Source organism: Piliocolobus tephrosceles, chromosome 1 (assembly GCF_002776525.5).
Source record: "Piliocolobus tephrosceles isolate RC106 chromosome 1, ASM277652v3, whole genome shotgun sequence".
NCBI lineage: Eukaryota > Metazoa > Chordata > Mammalia > Primates > Cercopithecidae > Piliocolobus > Piliocolobus tephrosceles.
In genome coordinates, this window is record NC_045434.1 from 10,871,267 (window position 1) to 10,892,432 (window position 21,166).

General features: G+C 37.6%; 1 protein-coding gene across 1 annotated transcript in view; it reads right to left on the reverse strand.

Moving 5' to 3' along the window:
* The window catches only part of RYR2 (ryanodine receptor 2), a 557,611-nt gene that overhangs the window by 136,694 nt on the left and 399,751 nt on the right, over window positions 1-21,166 (reverse strand). The window contains exons 61-63 of the mRNA XM_031934901.1: window positions 19,435-19,499; window positions 16,944-17,065; window positions 9,864-9,913 (exon numbers count right to left, since the gene is read on the reverse strand). Of these exons, the coding sequence (XP_031790761.1) occupies window positions 9,864-9,913; window positions 16,944-17,065; window positions 19,435-19,499 (237 nt within the window). The remainder of the gene's footprint in view (window positions 1-9,863; window positions 9,914-16,943; window positions 17,066-19,434; window positions 19,500-21,166) is intronic.

Sequence of the window (21,166 nt, forward strand, 5' to 3'; positions counted from 1 at the left end):
ACAGGGAGAGAGGTCATGAGTCCTTCCTGGAGGCAGCATTTGAGCAGAGGTTGGAATGACATGAAGAAACAAACCATCCATGTATCTGAGAAGGAGACCCAGGTATAGGGAAGAGCACATGCAAAGGCTCTGAGGCAAAAAATGAACCTGGTGTTCCAAGCAAGAACCGTCAAGTGGCTAAGGTGGTCAGAGCGAGGGGAAAGAAGCAGAGTATGAGGTGGAGAGGTAGGGAGATGTCAGGTTCTAGAGCTTCGTTAAAGCGAGCCCTTGGATTTTCAGTGCAGTAGGAAGACATTCTTAGGTTCTGAGCAGGATGGGATATGATATGATTTATATTTTCAAAGAATTCCCTATGTGAGAAATTCTGGAAGAGCAAGAGTGGAAGACAATTAGGGACCTACTGCAGGAATGGAATCAGTTCACTGATGATGGCGAATTCAGAATAGGATATCAGTGGTGAAGAACTTGAGAATATATATTTGATGGATTTACTTATGGATTGAATGTGAGGTGAGCAGGAAAGCAGTCAAGGATAACTCTAAGGTTTTCTGCCTAAGTAACTGGGTGAAAGGTGGCACCATTGAATGGTATACACAGGAAGAAGCAGACCCTGGGAGGAAAGGGACAGGTGGGGCGGGGGCGGTCCTGACCCTTGCTTTGCGCATATTAAGTGTGATGGGCCTACTGGTAATTGGGGTAAAGATGTAGAATAGGCAATTGATTAAAAAAAAAAAAAAAAAAAAAAAAACAAGTCTTCAGTGCAGGTAAGAGATCTAAGCCAGAGCTAACCACTTGGGCATTGTAAACATACCTTTAATTCTAAACATCATGGGTCTAAATGAAACCAGCCAGCATGAATATAAGTATAGAAGAAAAAAGGCCCAGGGCCTCCAGTGTTTGGAGGCAGAGAAGATAAGAAAGATGCAGTATAGACGATGGGAAAGAGAAGGCCATGAGGAAGAAGAGATCCAGTGCAATGTGTATAGGTCCTATGCCACTATTAATCAGCCTCAAATCAGAGAGGCAGGTCCTTCACTTTTCCTAAAACACTCAGTTGTCTGTCCCTTCCAATCTGCTGTCTCTCATTATAGATTGGCAGTGTTTGTACTTGGTACTGAGTTTTCCTGTGCCCTTTCCCATGAGGGGTGGTCGGGGCTATTTTAAACTTCTATTAATATAGGCTTGAGAGGCTGGGATTTTTGTTTGCTTTGCTCTCTGCACCTAGAATAGTGTGTGACATACAGCAGGGCCTTGAGATATTTGTGGACTGGCTTTGGGATGTAAGAAGAATAGGAAACAGCACCAGTAGCCAGACAAATTCTGTGGGTTGACTGAAACTGTGTGTTGGGAATATGAAATTTCTATGATTGCTAAAGGAATAAACTATAAACTCCACACATTTTTACATTTTGGTAGGCCCCTTTTAGACGCAGTACAACTTTAAATAGAAATACCTCTATGTGAAAAATGGGAAAGGGACTCTAAGAATGCAGAAAAAGTAGAGTCTTCAATATTTTAATTTGTAGACCAGGCAAAAGTGTCAATCCCATTAATATGTGTAAGAAGCCTAAAATAATTAGTCTTGAAGATGTAAAGCATGTGGTAAGGCTTTTCAATAAAATAATGACTTAAATATTGTCCTTCTTAAAGCTATCCAGATCACCATAATCAGAAATGTCAATCACAGTATTAGGAAGAACAGGAAGGGCCAGTAGAGTTTTCTAAGATGATAAAACTTTAAGGTGGCAACAGGACTTTTATGTACTTAAGTTTACATAATTGCTTCATTGCTCTGGATGGTGTAAAAACCAAAAGATTGATAGTTTTCAACTCACAGTATTCCAAGGACCCAGCTATTCCCCTTGTCCTCAGATACACACCTCTCATCACCTCTAAGCACTCAGGGAAACACTGATAGATTGCCTGTTTGTCCTTAAGATTGTGTATTTATATCAGTGCATCAAGGTGTATGTAAACATAAAAAGTATATAATTAAAGTAACAACTTACACCTGAGTCTAATAACAATACAGACAACACTGGGTTTTAAAAAACATTATGACAACTCTCATCTACGACTCTCTAAAAAATAAAAACAACAAATTACATAATATAAATATAAATAATGTTTGCATATTAATCCCACATTACTTTTTTAAATAAAGTTTCTATAACTCAGGAATTCTCAGTGTTAAATTTGACATATATGGCAGTTCTGTCTTATAATCTGATAAACTGAGAATTCAGAGAATGTTGACTTCTCTCTCTTCTGGAAACAGTGATAGCAGTCATTCTACTTTTAATTTTTCTCTACTTTTCTAATATTTCACTCTTTTCTCTGAAGAAATGATCAATCTTGGCAGAACTGTATTAATAATGTGAACTACCACTATGCCAGAACTTATAAATTTCTCTCACAATTATGAGTGAATAGAGAAAAATTGAAGAGTGTCAATGACTTTGTTATTTCTAAAGTCTGTGATATTGAACAGAGTAAAATTATTGGTTCCCTAATTTGGTGAGGAGTTTCAGTCAAACTGAGGATACATTTTGAATAACTACATAGTCTACTCATTTTTCAAAGCCAGGAAATTTTGTCCTATAGTGCTATGTTCAACTGAAAGAATTATCTGTATCGCTATAACACTATGTTGCTCTAATACTACGTATACTTTATTACTTTCATTACAGGCATCTAATTCCAATATTTCTGAACTTACTTCTCTAAAAAGTAGGATTGTTTACGGTATATATAATAAGTTAAATCTAGGGAATAGTTGTTCTTGCCATGCATATTGCCATAGTTCTACAGAATTTTTAAATTAGAGAAACATCTCAATGATCCTCCAGTTACAAATAACAAGGATAAGAAAATAGCGACAGATTGTGCATGACTGGACTATTACATTCTCAACTTAATGGCACACTGAATCCTCAAATAGGCTTCTATGCCCAGCGATTCTGAGTACTTTAAGTAATTTTTCTTTTATTATATGTGTCCTACCAAACACAAGTACAATCTGAGCCTTGTTAGAGATAATACAAACATATTAATTTTCTAATATAATAACTTCTGAGATAAGACAGCAATCATCATATAAATACATCAGTGCTTTTTGGGAGAGATATTAGAAGTATCAACATGAACTTAATCCACTAATGTATTGATTAGGGAGAAATACGAGTTGATAGAATCCATTGTATGACTTTACTTAGTATCTACTTTTAAAACTCTCCCAAACATAACATTAAGATTTAGGCACTGGTATAAGTAGGCATACTCACCTAGAAAAACACTGAATATTTTAACAACAGCTACTGCTTCATGTTAAACACATAATAATATTTATCTTGATTAATACCCCTGTAGCTAATATTGGAGTTGCATTAATGATGTTATATGTCGGGTTCTAGGTCAACCCAGAAGTGCTGCAATACTATGCTCAGTGTATTACAAAACGCTGGCTTTTTGTAATAACATCAGGTATTTCCAGATGTACCTATGTCATTAATTCAGAAATTCTCCACTAACTCTGAGGAGTGTCCAGGTCATTCAATGTCTCACGAGGATGTTAAAAAGGCACCAGAAAACCGGAAATAAACTGGCCTATAAGTGATAAATATTTTGTGCCAGCCTTTGCAAATAGTTCCTGGACCTGAAAGGATCATTGTTGGTTGAGTTTCATGATCATATTATTATTATTTATTTATTTATTTATTTATTTATTTATTTATTGAGACGGAGTCTCGCTCTGTCACCCTGGCTGGAGTGCAGTGGCCAGATCTCAGCTCACTGCAAGCTCCGCCTCCTGGGTTTACGCCATTCTCCTGCCTCAGCCTCCCGAGTAGCTGGGACTACAGGCACCCGCCACTTCGCCCGGCTAGTTTTTTGTATTTTTTAGTAGAGACGGGGTTTCACCATGTTAGCCAGGATGGTCTCGATCTCCTGACCTCGTGATCCGCCCGTCTCGGCCTCCCAAAGTGCTGGGATTACAGGCTTGAGCCACCGCGCCCGGCCGATCTTATTATTTTAAGGGTCATTAATTATGTGTTATTTTCTTTTCACTGCAAGTGGCCTAAGTACTTCCATGGACCTCTTAAGGAATAAGAGAAAAAAACAAAAACAAAACATGATTCTCACCAATTATAGGATAATTAGGTACCACATTTTTCTTAATAATCTCTTAGACAAAATAAACAAAGAAAGCTGTGTCATCTGTGAATGTAAGAAAATTTCCAAGTTCTTAGCACTTATCTCATAATAAGTGTCTGCATATTTATCTATCTTCTCTATTAGACTGTAGGCTTCTTGAAGGCCGGATTTGGTTGGCTTATTCATTCATTCATTCATTCATTCATTCATCATATATTCATAAAATATCCACTGTGTGCCAGACTCCCTGCCAGGCACTGAGAATGCAACAGTAAGATCTCACAGAGCTGAGAGTTTTTGCGAGTGAGACGTTAATCCGGTAAGCACACCATCAGTGATAAGGAGGAAAAGTACACAGCACCAGAGGCTGCTGTAACAGCAGGAGAAGGGAGTATTACCAGGGAGGTCAGGGAAGCCTTTCCTGAGGGAGTAGTATTTGGATTGAAGTTTGAAGGATGGATAGTTGGTTAGATTGTGAAGGACTGAGGATATGAGTGTTATGTGTGAGGGTCCTTTAGTCAGGCGATAATCACAGCATGTGCAAAAACCCTGGGCAGAAAGGAATCTAACACATTCAAGAGGCAGAGAGAAGGCCAAGGAAGCTGAAGAAGCATAGGGAGCAGGAGAAACTAGGCTGGGACATGAGGATGGAGTGGCCCGTGGGGAATGGAGGGTGAAACACTAACGTGGCTAGGTTAAGAAATGTGCTTTCTATCCTAAAGGCATGTGAAGCCACTGGATATGCAGGAGTATGATCAGAGAAGCATGTTTTGAGAAGATTCGGTAAGATCATCATGGAACACGGTTCAGAGAGGCAGGAGGGGAGCCAGAGAGAATGGTCAGTATGCTCCTGCAATAGTACAAGCGAAAGATGTTTGCATTTTGTCTGGGTTCCGGAGTGGAAAGAGAAATAAATCTTCATTTTCCTATCCTCACATCTTGAGTGAATGCCTTTCACATGGCAGACATACAATACATGTTTATTGAATGAATGTATAAGATGAGTATCATTAAGGCATTCGATTTATTTTCACAGGTAAAAAGAAAGCCATTAAGGAGTGCTGATAAGCACTGCCTGTGCCGCCCTCACTATTACTCTTGAACTCTTAGTTATCAGATGCTGCTTCCTCTAAAAATGATTGAAAGATTCTAACAGACTGTAATAGAAGGGCTGATATATCCTCTAACTGCCTTGAAAATAGTAATCAGAATTTCGAGGTAGCAAAAGTCAGGGGAAACTCTGGGAATAAAAGCACTATTTCTTTAGTCAACATTGGATCCTTGAAAATGGCCAATGATAAGGATATCACTTGTCAACCTGCCTATGTCCTATTTACGTCCTACCTGGATTTCCAAAATTCGTTATGTGCAGCAACTTACAATCACTACCAAGCATTTCAGAATTCAAACAGGGAAGTCTATATTTAAACAAGATGCTATTTTCTTTCTTTTTCATTCCATAAATTATTCTAATTGATTCATCAGAATTCTGTGGGTAATATGGCTTGTCTTCCTTTTTAAAAACCTTAACTTTTTAAACATAAAATAAAATGGTTCAAATGCCTCAAAAATAATAGATGAGGCATAAAAACACTATTATCTTAATTCCTGAATAGTGTCCCTCAATGCAGAAGAAATATTTCAAAGTAGATAACAGATAAACAAAAAATATAAAAGACCAAGTTTTGAGAATCCTCATTTCATATGTCAGAAAAATATTTCAACCACAGGTAAGGTTTGGAGATATAATTACAATATGGCAGCCAACCTAGAATAAATATTTCATTACCCATCAAACTCTGCTCACCCAATTACTACCACCAGAACAAGCATTTTGTCTCTTCATTTGTTTTAATGCTCCTGTCTTGTCTCCAGTTTCTGACATATTTAAGGTTAATATGTATCTTTCTACATCCTTACCTTCACTGATCATCACAAAAGTCAAGTATTTTCTTGTTAACGTCAACTTTCAATTCTGTCTTAATTTACTCTTAGGTTTAGGTCATGAAAAAATATTTAAATCAAGATAGTACAGGAAATACAAGATAGTACTGGGAATATGTGGAGCTTAAATGCTTAAGACTTAAAGATTCGGCTGGCGTGGTGGCTCATGCTTGTAATCCCATTGATAATCAATGTATTTCCTGCCAGAATGCAAGAAAATGATAAAGGTAGAGTGAAAAAAATAGATTAATATGACCATATACAAACAAGTACTGCATATATGCTACTGGATCTGTCAGTTTGGAAAAATCCACATTGGCATAGCCAATAAATCAAAAAGTAAATAGTTGGGCTATAACACTTCTGATTCATTCTGGAAATGGGTGGATTTTAAAGGCTTTACTGTGTGTATTTTTGTGTGTGTGGTATGCAATGTTGGCTCACTGCAACCTCTGCCCCCCAGGCTCAAGTGATCCTCCCACCCCAGCCTCCTGAGTGGCTGGGACCAAAGGTGTGTGCCACCACCCATGGCTAATTTTTTGTATTCTTAGTTGAGATGGGGTCTCACCATGTTACCCAGGCTGGTCTTGAACTCCTGAGCTCAAGCGATCTGTCCACCTTGGCTTCCCAAAGTGCTGGGATTCCAGGCGTGAGCCACTGCACCTGGCCCTGTGTGTGTATTTTAAGTGGCCAAGTCTCCTAGTTTAGTATGTAATTTATGTCAATAAAGTATAATAAGCTTTAGATAAATTAACAAAATCTAATAATTATAATAATACTAGAAACACCTGATATGTGAAAACTATAAGGTTACACTTTACATGGCACTTTAACATGAATTATTTCACACAAAATCGATTTCTAAGTTTATTAGGTATTTTAGCCCACTTTAACAATGGAAAAAATGCAGGTTCAGAGAATTTAAGTCCCTTGTGCAAATCATTCAGCTCGTTAAGTTAGAAAAATAGGACTTACAGCAAGGTTTTCTGATTCCAAGCCTGCTATTCTCTCTAGGATGTCATATTAGCATCTACAACCCATAATATGTGAAGTTTAAATACTATACCAATACCCATAATATGTGAAGCTTAAATGCTTAAGTCTTAAAGATTTGACTGGGCGTGGTGGCTCACACCTGTAATCCCAGCACTTTGGGAAGCCGAGATGGGCAGATCACTTGAGGGCAGGAGTTTGAGACCAGCCTAGGCAACATGGTGAAACCCCGTTTCTACGAAAAATACAAAAAATTAGCCGTGCGTGGCGGTGTGCGCCTGTAATCCCAGCTACTCGGGAGGTTGAGGCAGGAGAATCGATTGAATCCAGAGGCAGAGGCTGCAGTGAGCTGAGATCGCACCACTGCACTCCAGCTTGGTGGGCAACAAGAGCGAAACTTCATCTCAAAAAACACAAAAAAAGACCTAAAGATTCTAATAGTTTGGCAAGTCTGTACTAGAGTATGTTTGATTAATAAAGGCTTCTTGAAATTTATATTTTTATAGGCAAATATCAAAGCAAATTTGAAATAATAACATACACTTTAATAAAACAAAAACGTGTAAAAATACGCTTTGAGATGTAAAAAAACACATCCAATAATTTCCCCTTTAAAATAAAAATAATAGTATTAAAAGGCTAAGGGATGAAACCACAATGTCTAATTGAAATACTAGGACCACATGGGGAAGGAATTAATGTTAAGGTCTAGTTTTTCACCTCTAACAAGCATGACAAACTGTATTACACATTTATCTTCAATGATCAAAATTAAATGATATATTTAACAAAAATGGAATTTCAAGAACAGCTGAAACGAATCCATAGAACGGAGTCTACATATAGTTCCTTTGGAGATGGTTATAATTTGAAAAATGGCACAAGGGAGGCTCCTGGGCATGTTGGAAACGTTCTATGCCTTGGCCTGAGCCATGATGAAATGGTTGTATATGCATATACATTTTCATCAAGTTGTTTTTATTTGTTTGTATTAGAGACAGGGTTTTGCTCTGTTTCCTAGAATAGAGTACAATGGTATGATCATAATTCACTGCTGCCTCAAATTCCTGGACTCAGTGATCCTTCCATCTCAATGTCCTGTGTAGCCAAGACTATAGGCGTGTGCCACTGCACCTGGCTAATTAATTTTTTTTTTCCTTTTTGTGGAAGGAAGGTCTCACTATGTTGCCCCAGCTGGTCTTGAACTCCTGTCCTCAAGTGCTTCTCTCACCACAACATCCCAAAGTGCTGGGATACAAGCATAAGCCACCACACCTCGCCAAGATGTTCTTAGGATTTTGTACTTCGTGTATGGAATATCTCAAAAAAATTTTTTAAAGGAAATTATAGTGAGGTACAACAGGAAAAGAAGACTATACAATAAGCAGGAAATTAGAAATAGCACCAAAGAAAATATTATTAGGCTCATGAATAAGACCACAAAAGGGCAGCTGATATGTATAATTAGCTAGTACTTGCTGCAGACAAATGGAGAATATTTGAATCCATTGTTATTCTGAGAAGGTTAAAGAGTATATGAAAATCCTGCCTGAATAAGCCCATGAAAATTTTTCTCTGTTGAAGAGAAGTGAAACAAAAGTCAGTGAACTAGAAATTATTCTAAAGATAACTGCCTCATTGATTTTTAAATAACTGAAATATTAATGTTAAAAACTCAGGCAATTTTAATGAAATGCAAATTTTCATTACTATATTTAAGAGCATCAAATATTGGATATAATACTAGAAACCAAATATAGCAATAACCTACTATATCCAGAAACTATTATTTCTCAAAAAATGTAATGTGAAGAACTTATTTGTGCATATGTGTATATATTTATATATATACACACACACATACACATATACACACCCATTCCTCAGTTTAACTGTGACTTTGTAGAAATGACTTAATTTTTTTAATCCTTAGCTTTTCCTGTAAATAGAGTTGAACTTATAATACCTCTAGCAATACATTCAATGTTTCATTTCTAAAATTACCCCAACACTGGTCTCAAAACCTAGAGAGCAAAGGGCTCACATTTTCTTTGGCAGTTTATAAAATCAGATGCAGGAAAGTGTGAAACACAAATTCCACCAGCCACTAGAGATTCTAAAGCCCCACGGCAGGGAAAATCTGCGGAAAGTGAGTGCCCACCCTGCATGGCTGTCCGGAAGCAGGTGCTCTGGAACATGGACTCCAGCTAGGTGAATTCTCAGAAACAAACAGAAACTGACTCTGGAGTGAGTGGTGCTAGAAAAGCCACTCTTGCCAAGTGAAGCTCCGAAGCTCCTTGGCTTCAGTGTCTTGACTATGACGTTCCAGTGTTTGGAATGCAGAAGACATGCAAATCTGTAGTCAAGAGCATTAAAAAACATAAGTGCAGTTTAAAATTCTGATTTACAACAGCTCATTAGTTAATCTATCAGAGGTAACCAAACACAAATCCAAGGGCCTGGCTTTGTTTTGTTTTTACCCCTGAGATAAAATATGGCACAGCCTGCCATTTCCATTCATTTTGCTCTTTAATAATAGCCTTTTTATTTTTCAGTTATGCTTTGGACTAGTGTAAAAAAGATAGAGTCCTCAATTTCACCATACATGATGCTATTCATGAACCACCTCGAGGACCTTATCTTGGCCTGCAACGACCATGCATGCAGCCATGCAAACATGCATCCATGCAACATAGCAGCACACAACACAGTGCAAAAACGGCAAAGAAAACCAAGTGATGGCCATGCTTGTATTTTTTCAAGGGTCTCCTTACCAAATAGTGAAATCCTATGCCTGACAAGAACTCCAAGTTTGCAGAATAGGCTGAAGACAAAAGAAAAACAAAAGAGAAAAGGGAAGGGGGAAGGGAAGGTAGAAAAGACAGGGGGAAATTAAAAAAAAAAAAAAAAAAAAAGGAAAAAGAAGAAGAAAGAAAAAAAAAAAAAACAGCTGATATATGAGCCGGAAAAAAGCAACATGATGTCACGCAGAAAGAATCAATTCTCTGAGCAGAATGTGGAGTAAAGGTATTAAAGAAAGAGTCTTTGAGTGCATATCTTTAACAAACATGGTTAAAAAAGCACATATTATAAGAAACCAAAAAAAATTGAAAGCAAAGCTAATTAATATAAAAGCAATCTATATGAACCCCATAAGGATATAACTACTGAAAAACCACAAGGAAAAAATTTGGTTTTATCTGCCCAGATGTACCACTGAAACTCTGGATTTAAAAAATATGTGTATATATATATATATATATTTTTTTTTTTTTTTACATTATTTTACAACAGAAGTATGGTGCTTTGGGCATACAATGTTACTTTAAGTTTTAATATGTTTCATTATTTGAAATCTCCTTCTTCTCCAACCTTGATCACACTCCTTACATAACATAAGCATCCAGTGAATTTGAATACAGTAAAGTAGGAACAGAATTTGAGCAACTGATAATCACTCAGAGGAAAGCATTACAGATATGATAACTTAAAGTCTCTGGACACCAACGAGTTCAGTATATTTCTTATCTGCTCCAGAGAAGGTTCCTGTGTCTTTGAGTCCTTCATGGCAATTAGCAATGAGCCATTCCAAATAATGGCTGCCCACATTCAGCATTCAGCCTGACAACGCTGGTATCCACTCTCAGATCAGACCCTTGAACCTGGGAGATCCCTGCTATTTGTCCTTTCTTTTCACCGAGCCTCAGCTGGGTGTGATCCTCACAGGTCCTTATTTTGAGAAATACCCTTCACTCATTTCCATGCTATACTCCTATCTACTCATCCCTCAAAACTCAGCTCAGTTTATTCTTAGAATAAACTCATTCAACTAAATAAACTCAATAAAATAAGGATGTCAGCGTTCTGACATAAAATAAGGATGTCAGCGTTCTGACATCCAGCCCTCCTGTACGGCTCCCAACCTAGGTTGCAAGAGGTCCATACCCAGATGCTCTCAGGGGCCATTTGCAAATCTCTACCAATACAAGCGACATTATTTTCATTCACATCTACTCACACTCTTCTCAGCTCTCAGACTGCACAGGCTCTACCCAGCCAGCACCTACCCAAAAATATCTAACCTTGAAGATCCATTTGTGGAGTACCACCCACACTCAGCTTGAATTTTTTCCCAATAATGAGAACAGCTAAGTCCTCACTGACCATGTTCTCTTGCAAAACTCGGCATTAACAGCTATGATCAAATGTACAGCTCCCCAGGACTAGGGATAGAGACCAGCCATGGAATACCACGAAAGTGGCTGATCAGTGGCGGGATGGGAAGAGAGGGAAGCAGAGAAGGTAACATTTGTGAGGTTGACCTCTTTTACAGTAAGTTTTGGCCATCACCTCTCACTTCTGTAACAATGTGGATCGTGTATTGCTGAAAATTATGTAGGCTATTTTGCAGCTTTTCCAAGAAAATGTTCACCTACAAAAGTCTGAGTGAATCTGAGGTTTTGGGGAATTTCTTCTCAGAACAAAACATTTTTAAAACAATGATCTATTCAAGTGGCTACTAGACATAAGATTAGACCTGAGGCCCTTGACCTGCATTATTTATCTTTGTGCTATAATTTTAAGACAATAAAACAAGAGAAACTTTGTCCACCTGCCCTTAGCTACTGAGCTTCATGACTGACAGCTGTGCATGCTAACTCAGCAAGGGTCTTTTTCCAAAGAGAATAATTCAGTTTAGAACGGGACATAAGAGACCGTTTCTACTGAGCTTTATGGCTGACAGCTGTGCGTGCTAACTCAGCCAGGGTCTGCCTTTTTCTAAAGAGAATAATTCAGTTTAGAATATTCTTTAGATCCCTGTATTCAGATCTATTTTAAGTCATGTATTTTACCTATTCCTCTCAAGTATCCAGAGTGAAACATTCTGAGATATTCTTGATGATCCAGAATTTATAATGCTAGGATTAGGTTTTACCCAATTAATCCAAACCTGGGATGTTTTGCTATAACGGCAGACTGCTCTTTGTTTCATTTATCAAATTATATGTAACGCCTGAAAATCTGTCAGAGAAAAATGACTTGACAATCTCTGCTGAGTCCTCACCACATGTGCCACCAGAAAGAAATACAGACATAGAAGGCAAGGTCCTCAAAGACGGCACATCATAACTCTTTCCCTTCCTGTGCAATCCACTTTTAGGGCATGGTATTCATAGAAACTATAAGGATTAATTATTATAAGCTTTGGCCTATACTTTCTCTAAAAAATATTTTCTATAATACTGTTGCCCCCTTTCTCTGCTTCCCCTCATTACCAACATTCTCCAGAATTTATAAGGCATCTACTTCTTCAGCATTTACTCATTGTCTTGTACTGAAACACTCCTTTGCAGCTCACCAATGCCCCTAATCAGCAAAGATAATAACCTTTTCTTTTCTGGAGTTCTGTCAACAGTACTTGGCATTGTTTATTACTTAAATCTTGAAACTCTTACCCTCCTTAGATTTTATTTACAGTATTTTTTTTTTTTGGCTTTCTAATTAATCATTCTTGATGTTCCTCAAAGACCTATTTCTGAAAACCCTGTAAATGTAATAATTCTCCAAATATTGGTATTCAAAACCTTTTGCCTCCTTCTCTACTCTCCTTCAGTTTTATCTACTTTCAGAGCTTCAAGAATTATATATATGTTCAGATAATCCCCAAATATGTCATTTCTTGCTCTAATCTCTCAATTAACCCCACATGCTAATATTTCCAATCTGCTGGATTTCTCCAGTTGAATGACCTGCGGGTACCTTCTACTCCGATAAATACCTGACCAAATGTAACCTCTTCTTAGCAACTATTCTTTTTCTGAAATATGTTGTTTCTGTTCATGATACTAACAACATTCCAACTACCCAGAGTTGAAATTTCAGCACCAAGTTGGACCTCTTTCTACTTGCCATATTACTTATTGCCAAGTCGTGTTGACTTTCTCTCTTCCCGGTTTCTCACCCCAGCTCCTGTTTACATCCATTCTACATTCCCAGCACTCTGTAGATGTCTCCACTGACACTCATCAGAGCTTCTTATAGAGTTAGCTCTATATGTATGTGTCTACTCAGCTGTCCTTCTAAATTTATTAAAGTTAGGAATGTTCTCATTGTGTGTGTATATCTTCAGGCCTCAGACAGCATGCCGTACATAGCTGGCATTCAGAGATATCTGCTGATGAGGCTGGGCGCAGTGGCTCATGCTTGTAATCCCAGCACTCTGGGAGGCCGAGGTGGGCAGATCACCTGAGGCCAGGAGTTCATGACCAGCCTGGCCAACATGGTGAAACCGTATCTTTACCAAAAATACAACAACAACAACAACAAAAATTAGCCGTGCATGGTTGCAGGTGCTTGTAATCCCAGCTACTCAGGAGGCTGAGGCAGGAGAATTGCTTGAACCTGGGAGGAGGAGGTTGCAGTGAGCCAAGATCGTGCCACTGGACTCCAGCCTGGGAGACAGAGTGAGATTCTATCTCAAAAAAGAAGAAGAAGAAAAAGACACACCTGCTAAATGGATAGGCGGGCAGCACCACCTATTGGAGGCAGCACTCCCAACACTATAGCCTGGGTTGCTGTCTCGGCCTCCAAGTGCCTGCCATGGCCTCCCAACTCTTCCACTCTCATCAATTATACTTTTGCTGCCTGATTGTATTTCCCAGAGGGAAGCTCTGATCACTCTCTCACTTAAAAAGCTTTAATAACTTCTTAGTGTTAATAAATTAGGTTAAAAAAATTGTGATATAATTTTAAAAAGAAGATTCCTGATTCTGACAGTTAATATCCATTACCATCTATATAACCTATCTTTCCCCTAAATTACCAGCTTCTACATTTTACTTATGTAGTTATCTACATTTAGCAAATATTTTCCTTCCTTAATCTCTGACCTACAAATGGTCCAAGATCAACTTTGACTGGCTTGATTTCCATAAATCTCTCACCCCTCTATATCCATCCAAGGTGGTCTTAGTTTACTTTGAATCCCATCGCACTGCCTGACTTTCTCTTACTAGGGCTATATTCATATTCATGTATTTAGCTACTGCAAAGTATACTGCAGACATGACAGTACTGACCTTAGATACAGCAAATGCTCAGTATATAATAATTTCTTGTGCCAGGAAGTATCTAAACATCTCATGAAACATTGGTTTTAATTGTGGAAAAGTTAACTCAAACCCACACAACTATTGCTACTCACATTTGTTAAACACTTAAAACCATTATCATAGTGTTTATCATGTGAATGAAGATATGCTTACTTATTGATAATGGCAGGGCCAGTTTTCTACCTATTAAGTTTATACCCTACCAATATTTTTCTATACAAACAAATTAAATCCTCTTTAAAAGTTGGGTTAATACTATTTGAGCATATATTTTATACTTTATCATGATCATTTTCCGAAAGTATTACTCATTTCCATCATGTTAATGACTGCACAGCATTTTGTACAGACACGAGCCATCATTTATCACTTCCTTATTCATATTTTCCTCTATGATTTTCTTTTTCTCTGAGGTTAAATTCTAGCTATGTTTGGCACTAAAGTACTGTAATAACATAAGTTACTTTTATTATGCACCTCATTTTCTATGTGTGGGAATTTTAAATGGCATATGCTCCTTTTTTTGGGAAATACCAACGGGATAAGCAAAATTTACCAACCCTTTTTCTATTAGTAGAAGTAAAACTGAAGATGAAATACAGTCATGCATCGTTTAATGATGGGGATTCAGTCTGAGAAATACATCATTAGGCAATTTCATTGTTATTCCCATAAGTACATCACGGAATGTACTTACACAAACCTAAACGGTATAGCCTATTGCTCCAAGGTTACATACCTGTGCAGCATGTGACTGTACTGAATACTGTAGGCAACTGTAACAAAATGATATTTGTGTATCTAAACATATCTAAAAAAAGTAGTAGAAACATAGTATTATAATCTTATGGGGCCACTATCATATATGCGGTCCAAAATTAATTGAAATGTTGTTATGTGGTACATGACTGTAATTAAAAACATTCTGGTGCAGTGCCATTAGAGAGAGGGGTAGTCTAGGGTCAGTCTAGAGCCCCAAAGGGACATCAACTGAGGCTAGCACAAAATAGCGATGTATCTCTGATTTATTCTATGAGGGATACAGAATTGCCCAAGGAAAATGGGTCAATTTTCTTTTTTGGTGTACAGTTCCATGAAATTGTTCCAGCTTTACAGAGGTATAATTAGCAAACACAAATCATATATATCCAAACACACAACTGGATGCTTCTATATATGCATAGTATGGGCTGAGTGAATAGTTCTAAGGGTAAGGCTGAAACTGAACGGAGATAATAAAACACAAGACAGGAGAGGAGGAAAATAGCAGAATTTGCATTGATTTATTTGAATTTATCTCTATTTTCTCTGATTTTATTTTATCTTTATATAACTGAGTGACATCTAGATTAACAACACCCTTGGAGAACAAAGTTCCTATTAAAAAAGGCTAACAGACCCAGGGAGGAGTAGGAGACTTCAACGTGTCCTCAATTTCATGATGTTTAAGGGTAACTTGGTGTCTTGGGATATTCTAGCTACTTGCGTGCACTCACAATCCACAGGGGGATCCTGGCTCAGAGTAGTGGATGTGTGTGCTCATGAAATGACGAGGGAGGAGCTGCTCTCCCTCCCAGTGAAGGTGGGAAGGAAGGCCATGTTCAAGTCGGAAGGGGGGGAAATTCACATTGTGGAAAGTAACTGCATTGCCTCTCTCCATGTGGCAGCAATTTGTGGAAACAAAGCATGCTGCTGGGATGGATTCCTGCTGTTATTTTAACTATAATCAACTTTATAGGAAAATTCATTTGAAGAAGTTTGAGGACATGTTTTATACTGTTGCAATCCCATATCACATGACTGGCCACTTACTACTCGGTAGAATAGACAGTAAGTGAAAGAGATGAACTGAAAATTCCACTCCAGCTGCCTTCCCCAGTGTTAGGCAGTGCAGGAATCTTTCCACTTCTCCACCCTCTCACGAAGGCTGTATGCAATCTCATCTCACTCTGTCTAATAGGTGGAGACCGTACTGCCTTTCAGCATAGCATTAACGTCAAGTCCGAGGAAAGCCTGTATTTTCTCCAGTGTTCTGCTTTATACTGTGTATTCACTTTTATAGAAATTTTGTTCCGATACAATCTAAAAACTTGGCATGGACTTTTGGGCAATGCAATATTAGGGAAGTAAACTTGCTCCGTAATTGACTCTCGTGTACGTTAAATTCTAGCAGAAGTTTGAGTGAAAGGACTTGATATCCCCAGCAGAATCACAACTGAGTCCATAAAGAACCCTTTGGTTTAAACAGAAATGAGAAAGCATTGCTAAGAGGGGAAACCTTCAGAAATTTTGTAGGTATCTTTACTTCATTTTTCTTCCAACATTGGTCATTATTTTTAAATTAAATATGTATATTTGGGATTTTTTCCTGAACAATAAAGGCTGGCAAAAATATCAGATTGGTGGAAATGTTAAAGAAACTAACGTCAAAAGCACCATTTATCACAAATACTAATATGGTGATGCATGTCCAGCTTCTACGTGTAGATTCTGAAATGAGTCATATTTTATCCTTCTATCCAGCATTACACTTAGCAGCAAAATATAAAGAAACTCAACATCTAGAACACATATCTTAACTTGTAAAAACTGTTTTCATCTAGTGTTTGCTTCCATGAAGACACGGACCAGGGAAATGGGTGGATACTCTCCATACAGTCCCAGGTCAAGGTCCTCAGGTTCTCTTTGCAAATGCATATACACCTAAGTCATACAACAGTGTTTATTTTTATAGCTGTTTACCTAGTCACCATTTCTTTCTCTTTGTTGGAAGCATGTCCTCCAGAGCAGAGAGGTCTGCTTGCTGCAGATAAGAAGTATAAACGATGGTTTTTGAAATACTGATCAATTAAAGGAAGAACGACCTGAAAGAAAGGAAAAGAAGACAGATCTACGTAGTGGAATCTTTCAGGGGATGAATGAGAGCTGAGGCTTTGGAGCAGTCAGAGTTCTGTTCACATGCATCAGGTCTCCTTATGTCCATGCCAGGCATGTCATAGTATGCCTCTCTTAAATCTCACTCTACCAGTCTCGAGTCCATAGCAGGGAAAGCAGAGTGTGGCAGGATGTGATTATGGGGAACAGAGCAAACTTGCAACAGTTTGGAATTATTCTTCATATTTTCTCAAAATGAAATATTCTCAATGTTTTCATATAATATAGTTCAGTGCCCAACAGACCCCGAAATAATCCATAACTACCATATGTTGAGTCTCTACTATGTGTGAACATTGCAGCTGATGATAGCAACTGCCCTATAGGGTAGATGCCACCATCCCTGCATTACGGGTATTAAATGGAGAGATAGAAATGTGTGACTTACTGAAGGTCACATTGCTACTTACTTGCCTACACAATGTTCTTTTAACCTGGCCTTTCTCAAATTGCACTTTCCATTTCTATGCACATTTCGTCCTGCTGGCCTTGGGCCAATTCCTCCTCCTCACTCTGTCCACTCGCATCACCTGGCCTTGTACACACCAATCCCTCTGTCCAGCATGCTCTTCTGCACTCCACATCCTACTCACCCTGGTCCTCCTGTAGATCTCAACTCAGTGGTGCTTTGCCAGGTAAGTCTTTGTGATCTCAACTAGATAAAGTCCCACATTCTGAGCTCTGACAACATCATTTGCAATTTTACATTGTACGCGTGGGACTTTGGATTAAAGTCTCTCTTTCCAGGAGCCTATGAGTTATGCAAAAGCAAGAAACATTTCTGGGTTTGTTTCCCATTAGAGCCCTTTCCTGGGGTTCGGTCTAGAACTATTAACTGGTCTCTTCTGTTTGCCACTGAATCCCTAGTGCTAAGGACTGTGACGGGCCCAGGGCAAGAACAAGATTGGCACTACCAGTACGCAAACTCAAGTCTATCTAAATATACTTCTTTTTCCTACCATGCGGTAGAGCACAGTTATATATAATGGGGACATCACCAGTTTTTATTGTTCTTCCTTGACAGTCAGGACATTGCCTGGATTTAGTGACTGGCACATAGTAGGCACTCAATATGGTAAATGAATGAATTATAGACTTAGTAGAAATTAAGCCACATTAAGCATCTGTAAACAGAATCGCTAGGGGTGCTGAGTAGATGGGCAACACAAGAATGTATTTTAAAGGGATAATTAGAGGCCATAAATACAGCATTCTGATAATTGGCTATCAAGTAAGATTACAATCTCACAGAGACCGGAGATACACATAGGGATCTATCAATTGATGAATCACTAACTGTGTGCACCCCAGGACAAACTTGGGATCTTCAAATGATTGGAACAGACTCTGAGTGCTATATTAAATGGGAAGAAAAGACAATAGAAATGTGTTTTACGGTAAAGAACACAATTTTGAAAACATACTACAAGTCAATATTCGTCAATCAAAAAGCATGCTATTTTAGAGTCCACAAAAGTTGTATTTATAGCAAATTATCTGTAATCACTGAATGCAAGTACTTTAAGAGGAAACAGACAGCAGTAATTAGGTCTTCAGGCTCACTGCAAGGTGTCCCAAACAGGAAAGCTTACCCAGGGGCATTGTATATTCATGGCAATCCCTGGGCCATACCCTAATGCCTGACCCAGACTAGACACACAGTAAATACTGAGTAAATGAACTAAATCATTTGGAGGCTTTACAACTTTTCATCTCCATCCCTTTTTGACTGAAAAAAGTGATGATTTTTCTGGTAATACAGCAAATTCCTGATAAATCCTTATGAAATGAAATAAATAATAACAGTGGGATGTCCTTTGTATATAAACAATCTATCCTCCCTGATCTTGTGTAAAATGAGTAGGACTAAGGTCCCACAATAAAGATTCTATACTAAATGTTCTTATAATGTACCCATTTATGAATTAACTAAGACTTTCCTGTTTATAAAAGCAATTCTCAACTAGAAATTTTAAATCGTAACAATATCCAAATGTTAAGAAATAGATATTTTTATTCTATATCATACGATAAAACAAACAAAAAAAATGCAAACTGAATTAAACCTCAGATAGAATGAAGTCATTTGAAGAAGGAATATGGTAGGGAATGCAGAGTTAAAGTCTGACCAAGTATGCTGGGAAGATGATTCATGCAGTTATTTTCATGCCACAGAATATTTACGTGCAGTAAAATACATATTTGTAGACAAGTATGTTCTGAAAAGGGTCATGATCTAATGAGTAGAGCACGTAAACAAACACACTGAAGCATAAACAAGATAGATTGTATACTGTACTTTTGCAAAGAACTTGATTTCTTGTTCATAAGGAAAATGTTCTCCTTTGCCTCTGCTGCCACCATCTGTAGATTTGAAGAGTTTTTAGGTAAATGCTGCACTGGAAACATGGCAAGATATTCATCCATAATGCAAAGGTTAGAAAGCATTGCTAAATGTATTATCCCACTACACTGAATGGAAAAAGCCGACCAAAAATACAAAGGCAAGCTTTGGCAGTGTCATTAAAAATAAAAGGATTTTTTAAAATACCCAAATCTAAATTTAAAAAGCTATTGAGGACAGCCCATAGTTGTGGCTAGAAACACAAACACATTTGTGTAGCTTTGAGATCTTATTGACATAGGGAGGGGAAAATGGAATAGAATAAAGTAAAAATCCCACATTTTCAGTAGCCTTTAAGAAAAGAAGCTCACTGGGGAGAGGACAGTGGGTGTAAATTGAATAAACACAATTGGTTAGATACTAACCCTGGCCTCTAATAATAGAGATTGCCTCTTGGTGTGACCGAAAGTTAAAGCTTCTCAATTTAAGATACAAACTAAAAAACTGCAGGAAGTCAGGATCTGCGATGAGGAGGAGGACAGCAATTTTCATATTAGGTTGGCAAATTAGCATTCCGCTAAAGAATAAAGAAATTTTGACCTATGTCAAAAGATAGAATAAAGAAATTTTGACCTATGTCAAAAGATAATTTTCATAAGCGAAGCAAAAACACCCAAGTTTTCCCCATGGTTTAAAAAATGATCCAAGGTCAAGAATTGATTAACCTAATTCATTTAGCTTAGAAGGTGGCCTTTCTTACCTCCTTCATACATATGGAAAAGGTTCATGCATATATTAATAGATGAGGAAATAATAAACTATAATAACCACGATGGCATGCAGAACATATTGGAGAGCTAAAAAATTCAGAATTGGATATCAGGTTTTAGTAAAATTTGTAAGCAGAGCTTCCAGATATTTAAGAGCCAAGCTGACTTTTGCTTGAAAAAGTTATTTTGCAAAAAAAAAAAAATAATAATAATAATAACTTGAGATAATAGTTTGTCAAATTTTAGACAAAAATACAAGATAATTTTTAGGAAATTTAGGCTATTACTTCGCAATATCAGAATGCTCTCCCCATGAACAAGCAAAAGAAAATTATGGTTTTTTAACACTTGCAAATTTCATTTGCATGCTACTTTGGCATTTGAATCTCCTCTTAAGCACATTATGCAAAATGGCTGGATTCAGATAAGAGACGTTCTCAATAAAGTTATCTCAAGATAAAATTTTGTACACAGCCAAATCTGCTCATATTTCAATGAATTAAATAGGAAATGTCTTTTACTACATTTAAACAAATGCTTATGTGCAAAATGTGAAAAAGATGTGGAGAGAATACAATCTATGGTATAATATAAAAATTAGAAAAAGGCATATTTTTACAACCACAATTAACTTAGGTCTAGGAATGGCTACATTAGAGATGTGCTACAAAATCACTAAAGTGAAGGATAAAGGGAGAAGGCAATATAGCAGTTTCACTTGTGATAACAATGAAAGATGGAAATTAAAATAAACAGGGTACTGACAATCACAGCTCTATCTGCTCCTCTAACAGAGTTCCTGAACCTAATTTGCCCTGGCAAAGCCATCCAAAAACAGTACCTATAACATCAGGAATTGTGAAAAAGGTTATTTGGTTGGGCTCTGTCATTGCAGCCTACTTTCTCTCCCGTGCTCT